Source organism: Peromyscus maniculatus, chromosome 1 (genome assembly GCF_049852395.1).
Source record: "Peromyscus maniculatus bairdii isolate BWxNUB_F1_BW_parent chromosome 1, HU_Pman_BW_mat_3.1, whole genome shotgun sequence".
Lineage (NCBI taxonomy): Eukaryota > Metazoa > Chordata > Mammalia > Rodentia > Cricetidae > Peromyscus > Peromyscus maniculatus.
The window spans coordinates 144,401,554-144,423,564 of record NC_134852.1 but is presented as its reverse complement, the minus strand read 5'-3'; the positions used below and the strand labels follow the sequence as shown (position 1 = coordinate 144,423,564).

The window sequence follows — 22,011 nt, the reverse complement described above, 5'->3', positions numbered from 1 at the left end:
CATACGGAACCTATTATTTCCAATTAATACATGCTGATTATAAACAACCAAATGGCCTGGAGAGATGGCTCAGTCAGTCAGTAATATACTCTATGCATAAGCATCAGGGACCTGAGTTCAGGTTGTCAGCACCCACATACAAAGCTAAGCACAATGTTGGGTATTCTCAGTGCCAGCAACACTCCTGGGCCTTTCTAACCCCCACATACAAAGCTAAAGCACAATTTTGGGTAGTCTCAGTGCCAATCAGCAAGCTCAGGTTCAGTGAAAGATATTGTAAAGTAAGTTGGAGAATATTTGAGGAAAACACCCAGTATTGACCTCTGACCTCCCCACACACATGCACACATGCACACACACTCATACATGCATACACTCACATACACACATGCACACAGATGGCAGGATCCTTGATTTCAGAGAACTGGTATTCATTGTAGTGGAGAGAAGAGCAAGGGATCTGGAGATGGCAAGTTGAAAAAACAGAGTTCTGATGGAAGATTCTGTAGGTATGGGAGGGTCTCCTCAATGAGCATCCTCTTCTCCCTTCTAAGTTGGCCTGGGTACCACAGCATCCATCTGTAGGCACTGTGTGTCCCTCTAAGACAGGGTTTCTCAACCTTCGTAATGCTGAGACCCTTTAATACAGTTCCTCATGTTGTGGTGACTCCCCCTCCCCAACCATAAAATTATTTCTTTGCTACTTCATAACTATAATTTGTTTCTGTTATGATAAATATCTGATATACAGGATATCTGATAGGTGACCTCTGTGGGGCTCCAGACCCCTAGGCTGAGAACCACTGCTCTAAGAGATAAAGAGAAATCTTCAAACTCAACCATGGTACCACATTTAAGATCATCATAAGAGTGACCAATAATTTAATTCCTTATGAACAGGGAGGCAAAGTTGGAAGGGGGTGAGCTGAGAATGCATCAGGGAGCAAAGATCAGGCTGAGCCTTCAAGAGATTGAGCAGAAATGAGGCTGTCCTCTGCCTAAGCATCTCCAGGTCGTCTCATGCTAAAACAGAATTTCCCTTTGAAAGGATTTATCTAAAAATGCATGTCAAGGAATGAATAGTGGTTTCCTGTGAATGCTCCCAGAGGCTGATAAGACGTACCAGAGCCCAAGAGTAATCAACACAGAATACACACACAATCCAAATCTACCCCCTTCTGAACTCTGAGCAGCTGTGTAAGATCTTGGAACACTCTGGACATGGAGGGATTTGCAAAGATGGAATTGAAGGAACTTATTTCTCTGAATCATCTCATTTGAGGATGCCAGGTTGGGGGGCGGTTGGTTTCAGGGGATTTTTTGTTTTTGTTGTTTTCTCAGTGAAAAGTTTAACAAAATCTTCATTGTTTTTCTCAAAGTGTTGGGATAAATGATGGAGATCCTTACCCAGGGAAAAGGAAAAAGGAAGAACCTTAATGACAAAGGGGAGCAGGGGGCCTCTGGGAAGATGAAATATGACTGGTCAAAATCAATTTAATTATCCAGCCAGCATCCTTGAGTCAGCTACATCCTGACTGTAGTTTAGGGGGTAATGGCCTGGCAGGAATATAAACAGGTCAAGAAGACCTCATTAGCATACAGCACACTAGCTCTTGCTTACTGCCTGGGTAAGTAGATGCAGCATATTGGAAAATAAAGAGGTTTATCTGTAGTTAATTCAGACTTCAAATACTGTATGATCTGGGCCCAGGGCATGGCAGAATTGTTCTCTTCTCTTGGGCTGGACACTTTATAAGCATTGCTCCTTGAGTATCCAGTCCAGGGGAAATGGCACAGGAAGTGTGCCACCTACCTCAGTGGAGGGCACTTGTGCTGTCCTGGGTCAGTGAAGAAGACACAAGTGTGTCCATTTTAAAAGTAGGGGAACCGGCACTCAGAAGTCCAGCAAGCCACCAAGTTTCCAAATCATCCAAGCAGAAGCCCAGGGATCTAAAACTGAGTCATCTCCTAGTTTGTTTGCCACACAAAAGTATCCATGGCCATATTTGGACTTCATGTAAGGACAAAGGCCTTCTCAGGACAAAGCAGTGTTTCCATGCAACTTCTGGGAGGCAGGAGACAGCCCCATTTTACAACTAGTTAGGTCTGCAAAGCTCCTTCAAATTACATCACTACAGCAGAGAGTGATCTCCGGTCTTGGGTCATGGCCTCTTTAATCCAACATTTTATTTGTGAAGACATTACAGCTGACATTCTGCCTGACCCCATTCTCTCCCATGCATGTACCCTGCATGGCTTCCTCCTCTTCCTAGAACGTGGTACAAAGGCTTTTACGTGAAGGCACAGGTAACTTCTGGGTCTCTCTGTAACTGTGCTATCTGGAAGGAACCATGTTATGCCACAAAAGGTCAGATATTTGTTTTATCTTTGCTGAATCCCCAGCACCTAGAACAGCATCCAGCATATACTAGAACCAATAAATATTTCCTGGATGAAAGGGTGGGTGGGTGAGTGAATGTATTGATGAATGGGTTGATGGGTGGGTAGATGTATTGGTGAATGGATTGATAAGTGGGTAGTAAGCATCTAGATGGATTGGGGGTAGGTACATGGATATAGATAGATGGGTAGATAAATGAATTCGTGAGTAGGGAGGTAGTGGGTGGATAGGTGTGGGGGTAGATGGGTGAGTAGATAGATGAATGGGTGAGTGGATAGGTGGGTGGATGAGTGGCTGGATAGGTGGATGGATTGATGAGGAAAGGGTGGATGGGTTGGCAATTGGATGGTTGGGTAGACAGGAGAATGAATGGATAGTTGGATTGATGGGTAGGTTGGTGGATGGGTGATGGATGGATGCGATAGATAATGATTGGATGAATAGATGAATAGATAAGTGACAATTAAAACACAATCATTTGTTTCATGTTTTAATGACTAAATCTCGAGGAAAAACTGTATGATCATCATCATTTTATCAAGCCTAGCATTTATACAAACTCCGTTTTCCTTTTTTGTATGCACCATGTCTTTATACAGTGGGATTACAATAGCTTACAAGAATAGCCTCAATATAATCAATAGACCAACTTAAAAACAAACTCAAAGTAAGAGCTGAGTAAACACACAGGGTGAGGAGGCCAAGCCTGTAGTTATTTTCATGCACTCCATGGAGAGCAAGATGATGAGAGCAATTTGCTTTGTAAAATGTAGGGTCTTCCCAGGGAGGCTTTTCCTGGAGGCATGTCAAAAAAAAAAAAAACATGTACAGTCTAATAGTTCTAGAACACAAGAAGAAACACCCCACCAGACATCTCTCCACTCTACCAAGAACTCGGGCGTCTTCCTCATGTCCTTGCCACAGCCCCGAGAACAGACACACTCAGCGCCGTCTTACAGATGAGAAGACTGCAGGTTGGCGAGGACACGGGCCCTGCCCGGTCAGACTCCGTTTCTGGCTGTCAGCCCAAGCTCCTGGCTCCAGGACCAGCCCTTCACCCTCACCAGGTGCCAGTGGGCTTTGGAGGTTCCTCTCGCCATTCCTCTATCCCCTGGCAGTAACCCCTGCAGGAGCTGCCCAACGGGGCCAGGACAGGATGTGTGCTGACTTCTGCCCTAGCCAGGGTTCAGAGTTCTCTATGGTGACGGTTTTACCCAGCAGGTGTGATGAGAGGCACATGCTTCCTCGTTATAAGCATGGATTGTGCAAGTGTGTCTGGTCCAGCAGCAGAAAGGGGCCTGTTACCTGAGGCTCAGAAATTGTCCCTCATTAAGCACAGCACCTGCTTATATCTGTCAGCACCCAAACTTGGAAGACCCCACCAGCCGCAGCCTTTCCATGTAGCCAGACACTGAGCAGCTCATCTGACCCAGGGCCTCTGCAGAACCAACTGAGAACAGAGGTCCCTTTGGTCTGAACACCACGGCCCTGCCTGTGGGTCCTCCGCTCTCAGGACTTGCTTCTAGAGGAAACATCTGCTCAGGGCAGAAGTGAGAAACCCATAGTGGTAGCATCCAGAAGCCGCCCATGCACATCTCAGCTCACCACAGCACACTTAGTGTCTCTTTATTCAAATTTCTGAGGAATTGGATTCGCACTTTAATTAGTTTCCAGTAGGAGAAGCAGAGGTCAAAGTTCACATGTTTAGCTCATGAACAATAATGTTCTGCAGATGGATCCATTCTGTGTCGCAGGTGCTTTCTATTAACCACAGCCATGTCCTACTGAGGTGAGGACATTCTGGAGCCTTCACCAAGCCTATGTCTTCCCTAGCCTTCTGTAGCCCATCTGGCAAACCCACTGGGTCAGCATCCATTCAGATGCAGTCACTGCTGTTCTTGCAAGAATAAATAGATGCAGTTCCCGTTATCTTCACTGAGGTCCAATCTATCCTCTGAGCCAGTGTCCTTCATATCCAGCTCATTCACCATCGAGTAACAGAAAGGACTTAGCCCATGTCTCCCCCTGCCCCAAAGTAATCAGCCTGGAGTAACCAGGCTGTCCTATGGGAAGCTAATTAGGGACAGAATAACTCACAACCTGGTTCAGATGTGTGCATGCATGTTCACCTACACTTGAGCTCAGGGGTACTGACCCTTGCTTTCCATCACACCAAAGACCTTCAGGCATTTTGGAATTGGAAAGGACCTCAGGACTCATCTTAATTTCTCCCTGGCTCCTAAGAGCCCCAAGACACTGAGGTTACTGCCACTTTCTCTAAATATTACCTGCACGTCACCCCCACTCCCACCCCTACAGGCCCCTGTGCCAGGTCCTGTCTGGGGTTGCCTCATGGCCTGTGCCTGGGGTTGGGGGGAGAAGCTCCTGACAGCCCCGCTAGGTCTACAGAATGAAGATGGCAGACTTCTGTTCAGAAACCCCGAATTCAGTTCCAGCTCTGCACCACTGTGGTCCTGCTAAGGCATCTCACCTCTCTGAACTCCAGTTTCCTCAGCTGAAAAGCCACAGTGATGAAATTTGACTCATGGGCTATCAGTGAGGGGGTTTACTAAGCAAAGGGTAAGTGCTGTCAGCTGTCAGCATTTCCTTTTTTTTTTTTTTTATTCGAGACAGAATTTCTCTGTGTAGTTTTGGTGCCTGTCCTGGAACTCACTCTGTAGACCAGAGCTCAAACTCACAGAGATCTGCCTGGCTCTGCCTCCCGAGTGCTGGATTAAAGGTGTGTGCCACTGGCACCTAGCTACTGTCAGCATTTCTAAGCCCCTTAAGAATGAGGAGGCAGGAAGACAGGCCCTGAACCCTGAACCGTGGTGGCCCCCATAAACTGAATGGCAGTCCTGTCAGACTGCTGAATGAAGGCAAGGCTAATCGCCCAGGGGTGCCAACACTGCCAGCCAGCCTGACTCTGAGGCCCACTTGGTTTCACATATGTTCTGTGCCTGGAGATGAAGTGTTTTACACAGAGGCCCAGCTGCAAAAGACCTGAAGGCTTTTGTGACGATGGCCCTGGAATCTGGGGTTTAAAAGCTGGCAAAGTCCACCCCAGCTGTAGCCCTTGTACTTTGTCATTGTGGGAGGATGTGACCTTGACCTGGGAAGAGAAGTTGGAATAATGCCAAAGCTGGTACTCCTGTGGGACAACATAGGACATGCTCCACATTGCAAAGGACTTGGTTTCTTAAAAATCTGTCATAATACATGTCATTTGAATATAATCCATGGTGAACTCATACCTGGAAGAAGATAGGAGGACTTGGGGACCATGATCCTGGAAAATGAGCCTTAGGGGAAATGTGGGAAAAACTCTAGGGTATCGAAAACAAGGTGTAGCAGGTAGCAACCTTCTGAAAAGCACGTTAATGTGGCTAGTCTATGGATGGATGATGTGGTAGTTTAAATGTAATTGGCTCCCATAAGCTCATTAGGAGTGGCACCATTAGAAGGTGTAGCTCTGTTGGAGTAGATGTCACTGGTTAGAGGAAGTGTGTCACTGTGAAGGCAGGCTTTGAGGTCTCATATATGCTCAAACCACTCCCAGTGCTTCAGTTCACTTCCTGTTGCCTGCTGATCAAGATATAGGACTCTTAGCTTCAGCACCATGTCTGCCTGAATGCTGCTATGTCCCACCATGATGATAATGGACTAAACCTCTGAAACTGTAAGCCACTCTATTAAATGTTTTCCTTTATAAGAGTTGCCATGGTCATGGTGTGTCTTCACAGCAATAAAAACCTGAAGACAGATGGTTGGTTGATTGGATGGATGGATGGATGGATGGATGGATGGATGGATGGATGGATGGTAGTTGGATGAATGATTGGATGGATGGATGGATGGATGGATGACTGGATGGATGACTGGATGGATGACTGGATGGATGATTGGATGGGTGTTGGATGGATGGATGAATGAATGGATGGATGGTGGTTGGATGGTTGGATGGATGGATGGATGGATGGATGGATGGATGATTGGATGGATGACTGGATGGGTGTTGGTTGAATAGATGGATGAATGGATGGATGGATGAATGGATTGATGGATCGATGGGTGGATGAATGGATAGTTGGATGGATAGTGGTTCAATGGATGGATATATGGTGGTTGGATGGATGAATGCATGGATGATGGATGGTTGGATGGATGATTGGATGGTTGGTTATGCTCCTGAGTCCTGTTCCTGTTTGCCCTTCAGAACCTAGGAGTCTTTTTGCTGCCAGGTATAGTATAAAATTGCCAAGGGTGGTATGTAGCCCTTCTTCATTTGTCTTTGCAGTTTTACTACATTGCTGCATTCTGGCTACAGTTATGATGGATTGTGCACCATCTCTGAAATGTTTCTAAGCCCCAAGAATGAGCAAAGCAGTCACAGACATCTTTCCCCAAGATGACTTAGCATCTCAGGACACTGTGAGGTTACCCCAAAACTAGGGGTTTTGGTTGAAGCTCCATTGTCCTCATCCTTAGAGTGGGAGGTGATGATGCCCACTTCATATGTAAAACTGAGGCCCAAGGTAACACTGACAGACAAGTACCTAGACATCATCATCCTGGCTTGTTTCCTCCCCACCTCCTTCATGCCACACCCCTAGATGAAGAACACACTGGATCTACTCTGCTGTGGCTTCCATCTTGGTCTGCAAATGAGAAGTCAGTGGGGAGCTCTCAGCAACTTGTTTTCCAAGAGCTGTTGTGTAGCCCTGTATGGCGATGTCATTTCTCCTCTGTGAACATGTGATTTTGGAGTTTGGTTGTAGTTGTTGCTGAGTTTGGGGGTTTGGGGGTTTGGGGGTTTGTGAGACATATTATATATACTTATATATAATATAAAATATTCCCTGAGGAAAACTATTGTTTGCCACTCTCAGAAGTTCTCAGTTGCCTGTTCTTTATCTATAGGTGGACCCCCTTGAGAGTCCCCCTTCCATGTTAGTATGTTGATTGGCATCATCCTTGTTCAGGTCTTACTGAGGCAACCATATTATTGAAGTATCATGGGTATAGCTTCCCTGTCATTTCTAGGAGACACATATTCTCAGATGACTTTCTGGTCCATTTGGCTCTTACAATCTTTCTGCCTCATCTTCTGAAATGTTCCCTGACCTTTGGGTGCAGGAATTGTGTTGCAGATGTATCAAGTGTGTCTGGGACCACCACGGTCACTTATTCTCCAATTTTGACCTGTTGTGGTTTCTGTAATGGCCCCCATGTGTTACAAAGAGAAATGTCTTTGATGAGGGGTGAGAGCTGCACTAAATCTGTGGGTATAAGGACAAATATTTAGAATACAGTCAGGAATTACATGCTAGTCTAGTAAAGTGGCAGTTGTGGGTTCTCCTCCAAGGTTTATGACGTCACTAGCCCCAGATAGATGGCTAGGTTTCCAGTATCAGTACTGCTCTTGTTGTACAGGCCTTAAGTCCAATTAGAGAGCTGTTACCACCAATGGCAGTGGGCACCACCATTGCAGCCTTGGGTTAGCATTCTGGTCATCATTGTAGTTCATAGGCATCACTGCAGAGTAGGCCACTAGCTGCCTCCCTCCCTTGCAAGGTACATGGTTCCTTCTCCTACTACGAAAACTTTCTTTAGGGAAGAAGCTTTCAAGTCAGATCTAGCTTGGGTCCTCTGGGTCTTGTGTCCAAAATGGGATTTGGGGTCTGAAGTGCCTGGTATCTTCAACAATAGGAACTTACCTTCAACCTCTGGGAGGCAATGAAAGGCAACGGCAAAAGCCCACATTGTTTGGGGAGTCTCCTGGAGTTCCCAAACCAACAACTCAATAAGGAGGTTTGTTTTTAGTTTTGTTTGTTTGTTTGTTTTTACTCTTACTCTTTGGCTTTTTGGGGTCTCACCCCCAACTCTCAAATCCACAGAATCTTATTCTTTCTTATAAATGTCTGGCCTCAGCTTGGCTTGTTTCTAGCCAGCTTTTCTTAACTTAAATGATCCAGTCTACCTTTTGCCTCTGGGTTTTTATCTTTCTCTATTCTATATACCTTTCTTTACTTCTTACTCCATGGTTTGTTGTGTAGCTGGGTGGATGGCTCCTGGTGTCCTTTCTCCTTCTAGCTACTAGTCATTCAGCTCTTTATTAGACCAATCCGGTGTTTTAGACAGGCAAAGTAACACAGCTTCACAAAGCTAAACAAATGCAATATATAAGAAGGCAGCACATCTTTGCATCATTAAACAGCATAAACAAATGTGACACATCTTTAACTAATATTCTACAACAGATGTTCTTATGCCTGGTATTGGGGATTTTTTTTTTTTTACTCGATGGCTATTAGGAGGATCTTTGTCAGCCCAAATGGGATAACTTCATTTAAACTATATATCTACATGTATATACGTGGACTTATATATATGTAATCTTAGGTAAGTAATAATATGATTCCTCTACAGAGTTTTTAGACATCCTCAGTGTTATTTTACCCACCTCCCTTGAGTTAAAATACTCCCGATTTTACCCATTTCCATTTTCAAATCTCTCATAACCTGTTAGTCCCCTCTCTCTTACTTACCCATGATCCCATCTTATCTCCTGGTTTCTGCCATCACCACATGTAGTATACTCACATCTCAAGACTTGGAGTTAAGAGCCACAGATGAGGGAAAGCATGTGACATTTGTCTCTCTGGGTCTGGGTTAATTCACCCAGTAAGGTCTTTCATTGTTCCATTCATTTATCTGCAAAATTCACGATTTTGTTTTTTGTTTTTTGTTATTGTTGTTTTTCTTATAGCTGAATAGTATCCCAGAGTGTATATGTACCGTATTTTTCATTCTCCAATTGCCAAACAAAATGAAGAACATTTTGTTTGTTTCCATGCCCTATTGTGAATAAGGCAGCAATGAACACAGCTGAGCGAGTATCCGTGAAGTAGGATGTCGAGTCCTTCGGGAATATGCCATGGAGTGGTATCGCTGGGTCACATGGTAGATTTATTTTTAGCGTTTTGAGAATTCTCCACACTGATTTCCAGAGGTGCTGAAGAAGTTGGCAACCCCATCAACAGTAAGTGGGGGAACCCCTCTCCCCACATTCTCTTCAGCATTTATTATTTGTTGTTTTTGTTGGTCTTTGCCATTCTGATGAAGGTGAGATGAATCTCAAAGTGGTTTTGATTTGTATCCCCTAATTTCTAAGTGAAGAACAGTTTTGAGATATTTCTTCTTTTGAGAACTCTTTGTTCAGATCTGTAGCCCATTTTATGAATGGGTTGGGGTTTTATGAATGGGATGGGGGTCAAGTCTTTGTTTTCTGAGGTCTTTATATATTCTAGATATGAATCCTTCACCAGATGTGTTGCTGACAAAGATGCACTCCCATTCTGTAGGATTCTTCTTTACCTGATTGTTTCTTCACTTTTGCAAAAGCTTTTTAGTTTTTTGAGGTCCCACTTGTTAATTGCTGACCTTAATTCTTGGGCAAATGGAGTCCTATTTTTCTTCTCGTGTGTGTGTGTGTGTGTGTGTGTGTGTGTGTGTGTGTGTGTGTGTGTGTGTGTGTGTGTGTGTTTTCAGTCCATTCAAAGAGATAAATGTGGACGGCTTCCCACTCCATTTCCCCAGAGCTGACTTTCTCCATCACACAATTGTGTAGTGTCTAAGCTATACTCCATCCAGGGCCTGTAACAGTCTCTTCCTCTTCCTTCCTCACTTCTGAAGCTCTGAGCTGAAGTAATGAACTGAGAGACTGGGTCAAATCATCAGGGAAGAAAACAGGGCCACAGGAAACCATGAGACCTGCAGCCCCTAAATCCAGCCTCTTCTCAGTGGCTTGGCCTGAAGGTCTAATTTTTACTGGGGAAAAAAAAAAATGCTTGTTGCTTAGCAGTTCCCAGAGAGCTTTCACGAGGCAGATAACTCCTGACTTCTGTCAGAGCTGATAAATTGGCTTAGTGTGAGTCATCCCAAGCATACAGCCACAAAATGGACAATAGGCTCGAACAAGAAGAGGCTTTTCTGGCTGCAGATTTCTCAAAGCAGAAGTTGTTCCTAATTGTGTGTTACTTGGCAGTTTGGAGACAGCTGGATATTAAGCTGTGACTGTCTGTGTGGTGGGAAGCCCGAAGTAGCTTCCTCTTTTTGAAAAGTAGTGGGATTTTATCTTCCTACAGATCATCCACCTTTCCACTTCATTCTCCTTTTATGTCTAACCTTGCATTCAGTGTGGTAAGCGTGCCCCAAGTGTCCCTGGTAGTTAAATATTAGAGAAAAAGGCAAACGTGTCTAACAAAAGAGGTCATATCTGAGCAGGAACCACAGCAGGGTGACTGTGGTGTCGGAGATAAATTCTCTGCCCTGATCTGAAAGCAGCTCTCCTTTCTGGGTTTCAGGTACAATTATTTTAAAGTGTTCTTGTGCCCAGGGACAGAGCGTGGGAAATGGCTTCTTTTCTGAGTAATTCTCCACTTTTATTGCTTTGCCCAAGTCTGTCACTGCTATATGTCAGTTCAATTAGCTGCTGACCTGGCGTATTGGGGGATAATTTATTAAATGCATTAAATGGTGTACTGTGATGAGTTTGCCAAGGGCTATGGAAGAAACAAACTTGTGTGCTTAAATACATACCATGGGCTGAGCAAGATCTTCGATGTCACGAAAAGCTACAGAGCCTAATGTAGTACTCTCTTCATGGGAGCTCAGGGAATAAGACTACTGAGTAAGAAAGCAAAAATGCAGGTGACGGGAAGACAGAGTTAGGATGCTGGCTCTCAGAGCAAGCAGAAGGGAGCATCTCTCCGTTCACCGACACCAGCTTGCACCTAATTTCACCACCTTGCACCTGGTTTGCATACAGAGCAAGGGCCCATGTATTCCTGTAGTTTTGTTTTGTTTTGTTTTATCTTTGAGACAGGGTCTTTCTTTTTTTTTTCATTTTTTTGTTTTATAATTTAATTTAATTTTACATATCAGTCACAGATTCCCCTGTCCTCCCTTCTCCCGCCCAGCCCTCCCCCCAGCCCAACCCCCATTGCCATCTCCTCCAGGGCAAGGACTCCCCTGGGGATTCAGCTCAGCCTGGCAGATTCAGTTGAGGCAGGTCCAGTCCCTTCCTCCCTTCATCCAGGCTGAGCAAAGTGTTCCTGCATAGGCCCCAGGTTCCAAACAGCCAGCTCATGCACTGAGGACAGGTCCCAGTCCCACTACCTGGATGCCTCCCAAACAGTTCAAGCTAATCAACTGTCTCACTTATCCAGAGGGCCTGATCCAGTTGGGGGCTCCTCAGCTATTGGTTCATAGTTCATGTGTTTCCACTAGTTTGGCTATTTGTCCCTGTGCTTTTTCCAATCATGGTCTCAATAATTCTCGCTCATATAATCCCTCCTTTTTCTCACTGATTGGACTCCCGGAGCTCCACCTGGGGCCTGGCCATGGATCTCTGCATCCGCTTCCATCAGTCATTGGATGAGAGTTCTACCACAACAGTTAGGGTGTTTGGCCATCCGATCACCAGAGTATATCAGTTCGGGCTTTCTCTCCACCACTGCCAGTAGTTTATTGTGGAGGTATCTTTGTGATTTCTGTGGACCTCTCTAGCACTTTGCTTCTTCCTATTCCCATGAGGTCTTCATTTATCATGGTCTCTTTTTCTCCTCCCTCTCTGTTCTTGATACAGCTGGGATCTCCAGCTCTCCTAAGCTCTCTTTCCCTCAACCCTTGCCCTTCATTACCCTGCCTCATGTCCAGTTTGATCATGTAGATCTCATTCATTTCTCAGACAGGGTCTTTCTATGTAGTGCTTACTATCCTGGAACTCACTCTGGAGACCAAGCTGGCCTTGGACTCACAGAGATCCACCTGCCTCTGCCTCCCAAGTGCTAGGGCTAAAGGTGTGCTTAACTATACCAATGTTGCTGCAGTTCTTAATATTTACAAACACATTCTTGATTTGGGTTTGTCTTAAGGAGACAGGCAGATGCTTAGGGGCATTTGAGTCCATGCCCAAAACCAAGAAGGGTTTTCCCAATGCTGTACAGTGTTTCTCAGAAAATGGCACCATGGTATCTAGCAGAATGGTATTGAAGCAGAGCGTGTGAAAGGTTCCCTCTGAGGAACCTACACTGTGTTCCTGTGACGACATAAGTAGGTGCGGGTAGCTCCATTCAGTATCCTCAAGATGTGAATCTCAAACTTAGGTGAGGCGCTTTCAAGCTTAAACTGGCATCCCTTGGGCCATCTAGTGATAGCCAGATATAGGGCTATCTTACCATGAACAGCTTTGGAGCCCTAGAAAGGGATGTTGGGCTGCTACTGTGCAGATGTGCCTTGAAGCACTACGCTAAGGGAAAGACCCAGCTGCAGGAGGGACATAGTACGTGCTGCTTCCTCCATGCAGTGAACAGAAGTGACTACTGGATAGCCATGGTGTGAGTGGTGGTTCTAGTTTGGTTTTCTGTTGCTGTGATAAAACACTCTTGACCCAAAACAATTTGGGAAAGGAAAGGATTTGTTTTATCTCACACTTAGAGACAACAGTCAACATTTGAGAGAAGTCAAGGTGGGAACCACCAAGGAACAATGATTACGGGCTCATGGTCCGCTCCCTTTCTCATAAAACTCAGGCCCACCTGCCTAGGGACGGTGCTGCCCACGGTGGGCTGAGCCCTCCCACATGAATCATAATCAAAATAATCTCTCACAAACATGGTCGCAGGCCAGTGTGATCTGGGCCAACTCTCTCAGATGACGACTCTAGGCTATGTCAAGTTGACAGCTGAAGGTGGCTAGGGCAGTAGTAAAGAGAATGTTCCAGAAGTACAAGGTGACTGTGGTCCTACAATGTTACATGTGAGCTAAGAATCACTGGATGGCAAATTTAAAATTACTTAAAAGGTAAATTTCATATGTTGTGAATTTTGTATCAAGTTAAGCTGCTCTCTGGAAGGACACGGGTGCTGAGATCCTCCTTCGTCACTCCCACTCTGGGGGTCTGGACAGGGCCTGGGAATCACGTCCCTAATATGATGATGACACTGCTGCTCCTAAACCACACTTTGAGAAGCACTGACCTAGGCATATGTTGGGGTGTAGGCAGGTTAGTCCTTAGCCTCCAAGTCTGGGCATCAAGCATGTGCTGATCACTTGCCGCAGTTCAGCTGTTCATCACAGGTAATCCAATGCTGACTTAAGTAACCAAGGAAATAGGGTAGTTTTTAACCACTGGAATCAAAAGACTTGTTCAAACCCAGTGTCTGTCAGCCCCTAACTGGAAACGCATCCCTTTGCAAATGACAATAATAGTCTCCTGGGGTTGTTTTGAAAGAATGGATAGACCAAAATCTAACTCAGTGACTAGTCTTGGGAATTTATAATCTTGTGATGGGAATACTATAACAGGGAAAAAGAATGAGTTGACAGAATTAACCTGTAGTCCCCACATATGTGGCACAAATAACCGTGTACCCTAATTCTACGACCATTTCCTGGGAATCCTACAGAATTTAGAGAAATGTTTGGAAAGACAATGGAGGCATTGGGCAGTCAGATAGGAACGGGACTTGACAAGACTTAATCCTGAAAACACTGGGCGGTACTCAGGCCAGATCTGAATCGTCATCTCCTTAGCTTAGAGTATAATGGGCACTTGCAAACTACTTCTTAAATGGGTGAACAAGTAACTGGGACTTGTGAAGATAACGACCAGATCGGCTGTTCTGCCATCATAGAGAGCCCCAGGGCAGCAGACTAGGAAGCAGTGATGCCCGTGGCCTGCTGAGCATTCTCAGCATCGCTTCCCTGGTGTGGCTTCACTGGAGTGCCAGCATCCATCAGTGGTCACACCACAGGCCCTGCTGTGGATGCTAATGTCACAGAGAGCAGATTCTTAGCCAAACTCAGGGGTCATTGGCTTGCTGTTCATTCTGATAATCAGGGGACTCATGACTCCATGGTCCAGCCGTCTTGTTTATGTGCTCTGGTCACTAAGCACCCAATGGCCCTTTGAGGTGGAAAAAGTATTCTAATATGTGTAGATCAGAATAGTATTGTAATGAGAACAGTCTCATATTTGGGTTCTGTTCAATTTCCCTTCTCTTTTGAGACCTGAAATAATTTCAGATTATTAAACTTTGTGCAGGGAGTAGAGATCGGGGCCCATTAGCTTTAGGTTTTGATGCTTTCTTGGCACTGAACATTAGTTCACTGAGCACCTTGGTGGCTTAGGACAAATGTAGTTGGCTGAAAGTTGGGGGGGGGGAGAGAAAAGTATCTCCATGGAGACTGTGTTGATTATAATGTCATCCTATAAGTGTCTCTCGGGGGAGGTATCCTGGACATGCTAGACAGCAGGCCTGCTTCCTCACGGAGTCCCAAAACCTGGGTCTCTGGCAGGCTGGTCCATATCATCCTTGCTGCCTGAAGAGATGAGAGAATGCACTTGTAAAACAGACTGGCAAAGCACCATGGGTAAAGTTACTCTGGTGTCTTCTCACCGTAGCAAGACTTTGTCCTTGGGTATAAATGACAGGGACTAGCTAGGGGCTCTTTTCTGAAGAAGGGGCGGCTTCTCAGTGTGTGTGACTGCTTTTTTATTGATGAATATTCCACCAAGAGTAACTGCTGCCCACGCCCGTGGTGAGCTCTTCCCAGGATGTGTCCACGTTCTTTTCGTCTTGCCCATTGGAGAGGCTCCTTTGCTCTCTTCAGAGTGAGTTCTCCTTGGGGGGAGTACCGTCCACCGTCTCTATTCACTCAGTGTGCATCTCTGGTACTTATTCTCCTCAGTGTCTTCCTTCCTAGTGGGCATCTTTGTTCCCTCATCTCCTCACCTCTCTGCCCACCAGAACGAACCTCCAGGAGCCAGTGTGTGTTTTATGCATGTCCCTGCCCTAAAATCTGCAGCAAGCCTGATACCTCCTCAGTGTGGGATATTTTCAGAATCACTGCATGATAGGGTCACATGGCTTTTCCTCCTCCAAATGCCCAGAGAAGGTTCGAGAACAATCTATCAGAATGAAATAGTCAGTGGTACCTTCCATGAGGAATCACAAAAAGATGAATCAGGAAACATTGTCTCCAGGCAGAGAATGTCCCTCATCCCATCACTGTTTGCCATCCAAAGAGCTATCATAGGTGGGGGTGTTATCAGGGCTATAAATCAAGTGGATCGGGGTTAGAGCATTTGCCTGCCATGCCTGGTTACCATCCGGTACCAAAGAAAAGGAAAATGACTTGAGGAAGGACTGTGGGCACTGAAGAAGGCCCAGAAGACCCCAGGTTGGGGGAGGAGGAGCTGAGGGCTATGGCCAGAAGTCCCTGGGAGTTTTATTAAGCAAGACTTTAAAGGTTAGCATGCCTAGGCTTTCGAGTAAGGGCAAGCTCTGTGATGTGTGTGAGTGACCCTCAGGGTCAGCAACTTTATTAAACCCTTACCTGGTATCTCAGGAGGACAGCCATGTTTTGTGGTTCCAACAGTGATACCCTAAGGAATTGATGCCTGCAAGTCAGAGGACAGCCTTGAGTATTGGTCCTCACCTGCCACCTTGTTTGAAACAGGCTTTCTACTGAGTACATCAGGTTACCTGGCACACAGGCTCCTGGGGCTTCTCTTGTCTCTGCCTCCCGTCCTCTCATGGGAATAGTGGGATTATAGACACACTGCCTCCTAACACAGCTCTGGGGATCCGACCTGAGGTCCTCACACTTGCATTGTGAGCACTTTACCCACTGAGCCACCCGCCCCCCCAGGACTCGGTCTGCTCTTCATCACCAAACCTTCCCCTCAACTTATCCTGGAGTCTTTTCTAATTAACTTGGGCACTTTCCAGGGACTGATCTCTTCTGGAGGGAGCTTGTCACAGCATGTCACCCTCGCACCTAGCTGCCTGCCTCTGAGAATGAGCTTCAGGCCCCCAGGATCCTCACAGAGGGGTGCTCTCCAATGGAAGAGAAGGCCTGCACCAGTCGTTGGCCAAGCCGGCTTCTCTGCAGAGGAGAGCTGCCCTCAGTGCCTGTGTGATGGCTCTTCCACACCCAGCCTTTCTAAATTGAAAATGTAACACTCCATCGTTCACTGGAGCCTTTCTGCATTATTTTGATACCAGCCATCATCTATCTGCCAAGGGAACTTTGTTACAGCCCTGCTCATCAGTCTCAACTTATCTCTCCATCCAGCAGAGCAAGACTCGACTTCATTTGTTTATTTGTGGTTTGAATTAGACTCCAGTTAACCTGAGAGTGACGGTGGGCGGAGGGGCAGAGGAGTGGTGTCATCAGCTTGGCTGCATGAACCCTCAGGACGCGGAAATATTGCCAAACTAAGTCATGATGTGGCAGTTACTCTGCCATATTTAGGGAGATGTAGCTGCTTGTGTTGGCCTGGCCAGTTGATTGAGATCCAATAAGAATGTCATCCTGTAACTGTCTCCATGGGGAGGCACGCCTGCCTGGGCGTGCTGGACAGTAGGCTTGCTTCCTCGCTAAGTCATAAAACCTTCAGGATTTCTGCCAGGCCTGTCCTTGTCTTCAATTCCTCGAGAGATCAGAAAATGCATATATGAGAGAGTGGGATGCTCTGTGTTGGGCAACTCTATTCGTCTGTTTTCTGTTGCTATCACAAAACGTTTGGTGGTTCCTAATATAAGAGGAAAAGAGGATTCTTCAGCTATAGTTTAGAGCTTGTCCAAAGGCATGGTACCAACATCTGTGCCACCCTGTGGGGGCCTCGTGGCAAAAGATATCACAGTGTCCAAAGGCATGCAAGAGGAAGCAGTCCCGTGGCAAGACAGGAAGCAAGAAGGATTCCAAAGCCAAGCTTGTTCTTTTGATGTCTCATCCTAGTGGGAACTAGTCTGGGTCTCTCAGGAGCTGCATCCCTCTGGGAGTGGCACCCCACCTTCCAGGAGGCCACCTGTGCAAGGCTCCTCACTACCTAGCAACAGCTCACTGCAGCCACTCTTCCAGTATATGCCCCCCCCGGGGGGGCACTAAACCATGCCCATAACACTGGCTGCTGAAGGGAAAAGTCCCCCGTTCTCTGCAGCTCACAGAAGTGTGTTTCCAACCCAGAGGACACTCAGGGATTCTCAGTTTTCTCTTCCTGGGAGTCAGGACCGGGTACCACCTGTGGCTCTCCCTGATCATTGGAGAGAAAGGGAAAAGAAGTCTTCAGGGAGGGATAGTCAGTTCAACACCACAGACCCAACATCACTCCTGCTCACAGCCCATTGCCAAGAATTAGTCACAAGGTCCACTCAGGTGCCAAGTGCCTGGACAGCACCTCTAGACCCCAGAAAGGGACCAGCACTTTGTGACTGACCACACCACACCCTTTGTAACCCTGGAATTTATAGGCAAGGCAATATTGTCTTGGGTTTCTGGACCACCTCCGTTGCATAGAGCTGTGCCAGGGGAAGACCATGGCTTGCTCTTCGTAGGTGTGAATGCCAATATCAACCTGCTCTACAGTAGGACAGACCACGTATCCCCTGGATCCAGAGATCAAATAAGTACCACATTGTGTACCATTTTCCTCTTTGCACATACCAATAAAGACATTAATATATTGTTATAAGTTCTGGGCCCTAAGACTTCATTTCCTATAGCATCACCTCTGTGGTGGTTTGAATGAGAATGGCCTCCATAGGCTCATTAAGTTTCCATGCTTGGTCCCCAGTTGGTAGAACTATTTGGGAAGGATTAGAAGGTATGGCCCCTATTGGAAAAAGGGTGTCACTGGGGTTGGGATTTGAGGTTTCAAAACATGCTTGCCATTCTCAGTCTGTCTCTGTTTTTCTATCTTGTGTCTGTTTCTGTTTCCCTGTCTCTGTCTCTCTGTATCTCTCTCAGTGTCTCTGTCTCTCTCTTTCCGTCTCTCCCTCCCTCCCTCTCTCTGCCTCCTGCTTGTGGGTCCAGATATGAGCTCTCAGCGACGCTTGCTGTCACACCTTTGCTCCACCGTCATGGACTCTACCCCTCTGAAGCCATAAGCCCAATTAAATGGTTTCTGTTATAGGTTGCGTTGGTCATGGTGTTTTGTCCCAGCAATAAAAAAAATAACTAATGCAACCTCACTGAAGAACTGTTGATAGCACTGTGATGTGACTCCTGTCTAAAGCTATTGCTGTGACACTGTCAAAACATCACTTCTTTTTGACAAAGCCCTTCCCTCACCATGTGGGAACGAATGCCAGGACTATCTGACAAGGCCTCATTTGACTGTGTCTGAGCAAACTCTGTTCGTTTAGAAATACCCGTGAGCAGCTGTACACCGCTGCCGGAAGGCATCCTGGGCCATAGCACCTGAAGACAGAGAAGGCCACTGGGACCCGGGACGACTCACTGGGGCCTTTCCTTCTCAGGTTCCCATTCCCCATGGTGTTCAGCAGCTGTAGCAGGAAGGACCTGGAGGCTAGCCTGGAGAAGGGAATGGGGATGTGCCTCTTCAACCTACCAGAGGTCAAGCAGGCCTTTGGGGGCCGGAAGTGTGGAAATGGCTATGTGGAAGAGGGAGAAGAGTGTGACTGCGGGGAACCAGAGGTAAGGGGACACTCTCCGTGGTATCTACTGTCACCTCTGACTGAGGGGAGGGGGAGCTTGGGCAAGCTCAGGCAGCAAAATGAACATGCTAAAAACTGGTGGTAGGCTAGAGACATGGCTCTCTTGGTAAAGAGCTTGCCATGCAACCAGGAGAACCTGAGTTCCTAAAAACCTACATGGAAAAGCTGAGTATGATGGTATGTGCCTGCAATCCCAGCACTGGAGAGGCAGAGAGATGCGGATCCTGGAAACATACTAGCCAGCCACCCTTATCTAATAATCGGTGAGCCCTAGAAGTCCCAGTGAGAGCCCTTATCAAAAATGGACAGAACCTGAGGAATGATACTTGATGTTGACCTCTGACTTACACATACACAGGGGAGGAGGGGGAGATAATGAGTTGGTAGTGAGGGTGCTGGTGTAATAGAGATTCTCTGGGAAAGTCCCATATGGCTACCTGGCACAAGCTCCCCACAGTGGGTGGCTTCCTGGAGTGCTAGCCAAATACAGGGTTGGCTGTGTCACTAGGTTTTAACAGGGGAGTGCAGTCTCCTCGATTGAAGGGTGCCCCATTCTTGGGGTGATGAGGATGAGAGCAATAAAAAGCATTTAGCTCAGAGTTTCTTGGAAAGCAAAGCCCCAGGAGTCTAACTTCTAAGGGCTCCTAAGTTCCCAGGCATTTCTCTTTGTAAAGCCTGCTGTGAACGGGGAGTATGGATAGGCAGGCTGAGCAGAGCGCTTTCTGTCTAGCTGAGATTGTTCTGCAGCCTCCCCTGTGTGCACAGCTGAGGCTCCAGAGGATCCAGCCATTCAGCTTGTTAGTTTTCAGAAGCAACAAGAAAAAGCAGCTAGCATTTGCATCCAGCACCACGCTTATTGAACTCTGCTCTCCAGCCGGTCTCTGGAAGTTTCTTGTTTATATAGGCCCAAGATGAAGCTGATCAACATAAAACATGTAAGTCACTTTTCACTCTCTAAACAGTCTTGAGAAAGAACAACAAAAAGAATGCTGCCACGTCCCAGCCCAAACACATCCCCCCCACACACACACACAGAAAACCAGAGGAGATTGTATTCTGAGTAAATCAAAGCCAAGTGTTTTAGAGCAGGTAGGCTGGGGCTCCTTCCCTGAGAACATATGCAAGCCAGAATGGGAGTCAGGTCTAAGACAGGCTTAGCCTGGTCCATAGGTGGGCTTAACAAGTTCTCAAGAAGCCAGCATCTCAGAGGGCTCCTTTGGAAGGAGGTACCCAGGAAACAAGGAAAACTGGGGCAGGGAGCCAAAGCAGCCCATGTATTCCTGTGCTCATCACAGGAATAATAGAATCTATATCCCAGCCTGTCTCCAAGTCCCTGAGGAGGCTCAGTGCCAACAGGAACGCTCTTGCTCTCCCAGGTTCTGAGAGAGAAGGCAGAGCACTAGGGGGTAGGGGGAGTCAGATGGAGTGAGGAGACAAAGAAGTAGTTTTTGTGTCCTTGACAAACTCAGAACTTATCTGTGATAATGGCCTTGTCCACAGCAGTGGTTAATTTTGCTCACAGTGAGCAGGGAGTAGTTGCTGGCTAGGAACAAGTCCTAATTATAGTGTTACAGAATGGCTTCAGGATTAGCAGAGGGAAAAGTGAAGCCATCATGGGAGAATGTGTACAAAGGAGAAAAGTCCCTCAGAGGCCTTGCTAATTGCTTAAAGAAACAACCCAATTAGTTTAAATTACCCACATTTCTCAGGAGAGGCCATGTTGACTTAAGATGGTTTTCTTTGATCTGAATGCCTTATAATTATTTATTAATGCAAATAAATCTAATAGTCCTTCATGGAATCATGAACGCTGAGATTTGGAATGACTCCATTGGCAGTCATTCACCCCCTCTGCCTCCATGACCATCTACCGCTGTCATGGTGCCCACAGCACACTGTCATCACTGCCACATCCATCACCATCATCATCCTCTCCACACCACCATCCTCACACTGCCATCCCCGCCACGAATTGCCATCTCCACAACGGCCATCAGTACCTCCAACATGCCTGCATCACCACCCCACTCACCGCTGCTGCCACACCAGTGTCCCTACCACCATTGTCACTGTTGCTGTCACTCTATCCTGATCATCAGCATCAGCATCCTCAGCATCCTCAGCATCAGCCCTGCATCAGCATCATCGCCATTACCACTAGCCCTGCCGTCACCACCAGCACCCACATAGAAGCAGCCCCCTGAGTTCCCATTGCTATCTACTTGTGTCCTGTTCCTCCATCTTCACACATGAATCCTACAGCCTTGGCGAGGTGCTTGATCTCTCTCCAGGGACTCCACTACACTGTGGGGCAGTGTTAATGGTGACAAGTTCCTCATTAGACAGAGCCAAATTCTGTTTGCATGTAGTTCCCATCTTGGTATTTCTGTGGTTAGGGTCCTCTTCTTTTCATAAAGAGGTTTCTTGATATTAAGAAAAACTCCCTTCTCCTCATCTAAAGCTCTTCCTCCCAAGGAATCTGTTAACATCACAGTGACCTTTTTGCCTTGCTTGCCAGTGTCATTTTAATGTATTTTTATGTTTTCAGTGGAGGTTCAGATGTCAGTTGTGCCTGGCCATGGGTTCTAGCTTCATTCTCTTGCTGTGCTAAAACACTCCGACCAAAAGTAACTTAGGGGAGAGAAGAATTTCCTTGGGTTACATTTCCAGGTCACAGTCCATCATTGGAGGAAGTCAGGATAGGAACTCAGGCAAGAACTTGAAGCAGAAGCCATGGAGGAGCACTCCTTGTGGGCTCACTCTTAAGCCCGGGCTCATACAGCTTCCTTTTTCAGCCCAGAACCACCTGCCCAGGGATTGGCACTATCCACAGTGAGCTGGGCCATCCTAAATCATTTAACAGTCAAGACAACTCCCACCCCCCAGACATGCCCAGTCTGTCCTGGGAATCCCCTAGTTGAGACTCCCTTCTCAGATGACTCTAGGCTGTGTCAAGCTTACAAGGACACCAAACTTCTTTGCCCAAGACTTTCATTCAAACCTGTTGCCTGGGATCTTTTTTCTGGTTGCCCATGCCCAAGTCCTGCAGACACGCCTCCTGATGTGAATCACACCAAACCA

General features: G+C 46.6%; 1 protein-coding gene across 1 annotated transcript in view; it reads left to right on the top strand.

Moving 5' to 3' along the window:
- The window catches only part of Adam12 (ADAM metallopeptidase domain 12), a 317,008-nt gene that overhangs the window by 250,140 nt on the left and 44,857 nt on the right, over nucleotides 1-22,011 (top strand). Inside the window, exon 12 of the mRNA XM_042285092.2 lies at nucleotides 18,733-18,910. Within this exon, the coding sequence (XP_042141026.2) occupies nucleotides 18,733-18,910 (178 nt within the window). The remainder of the gene's footprint in view (nucleotides 1-18,732; nucleotides 18,911-22,011) is intronic.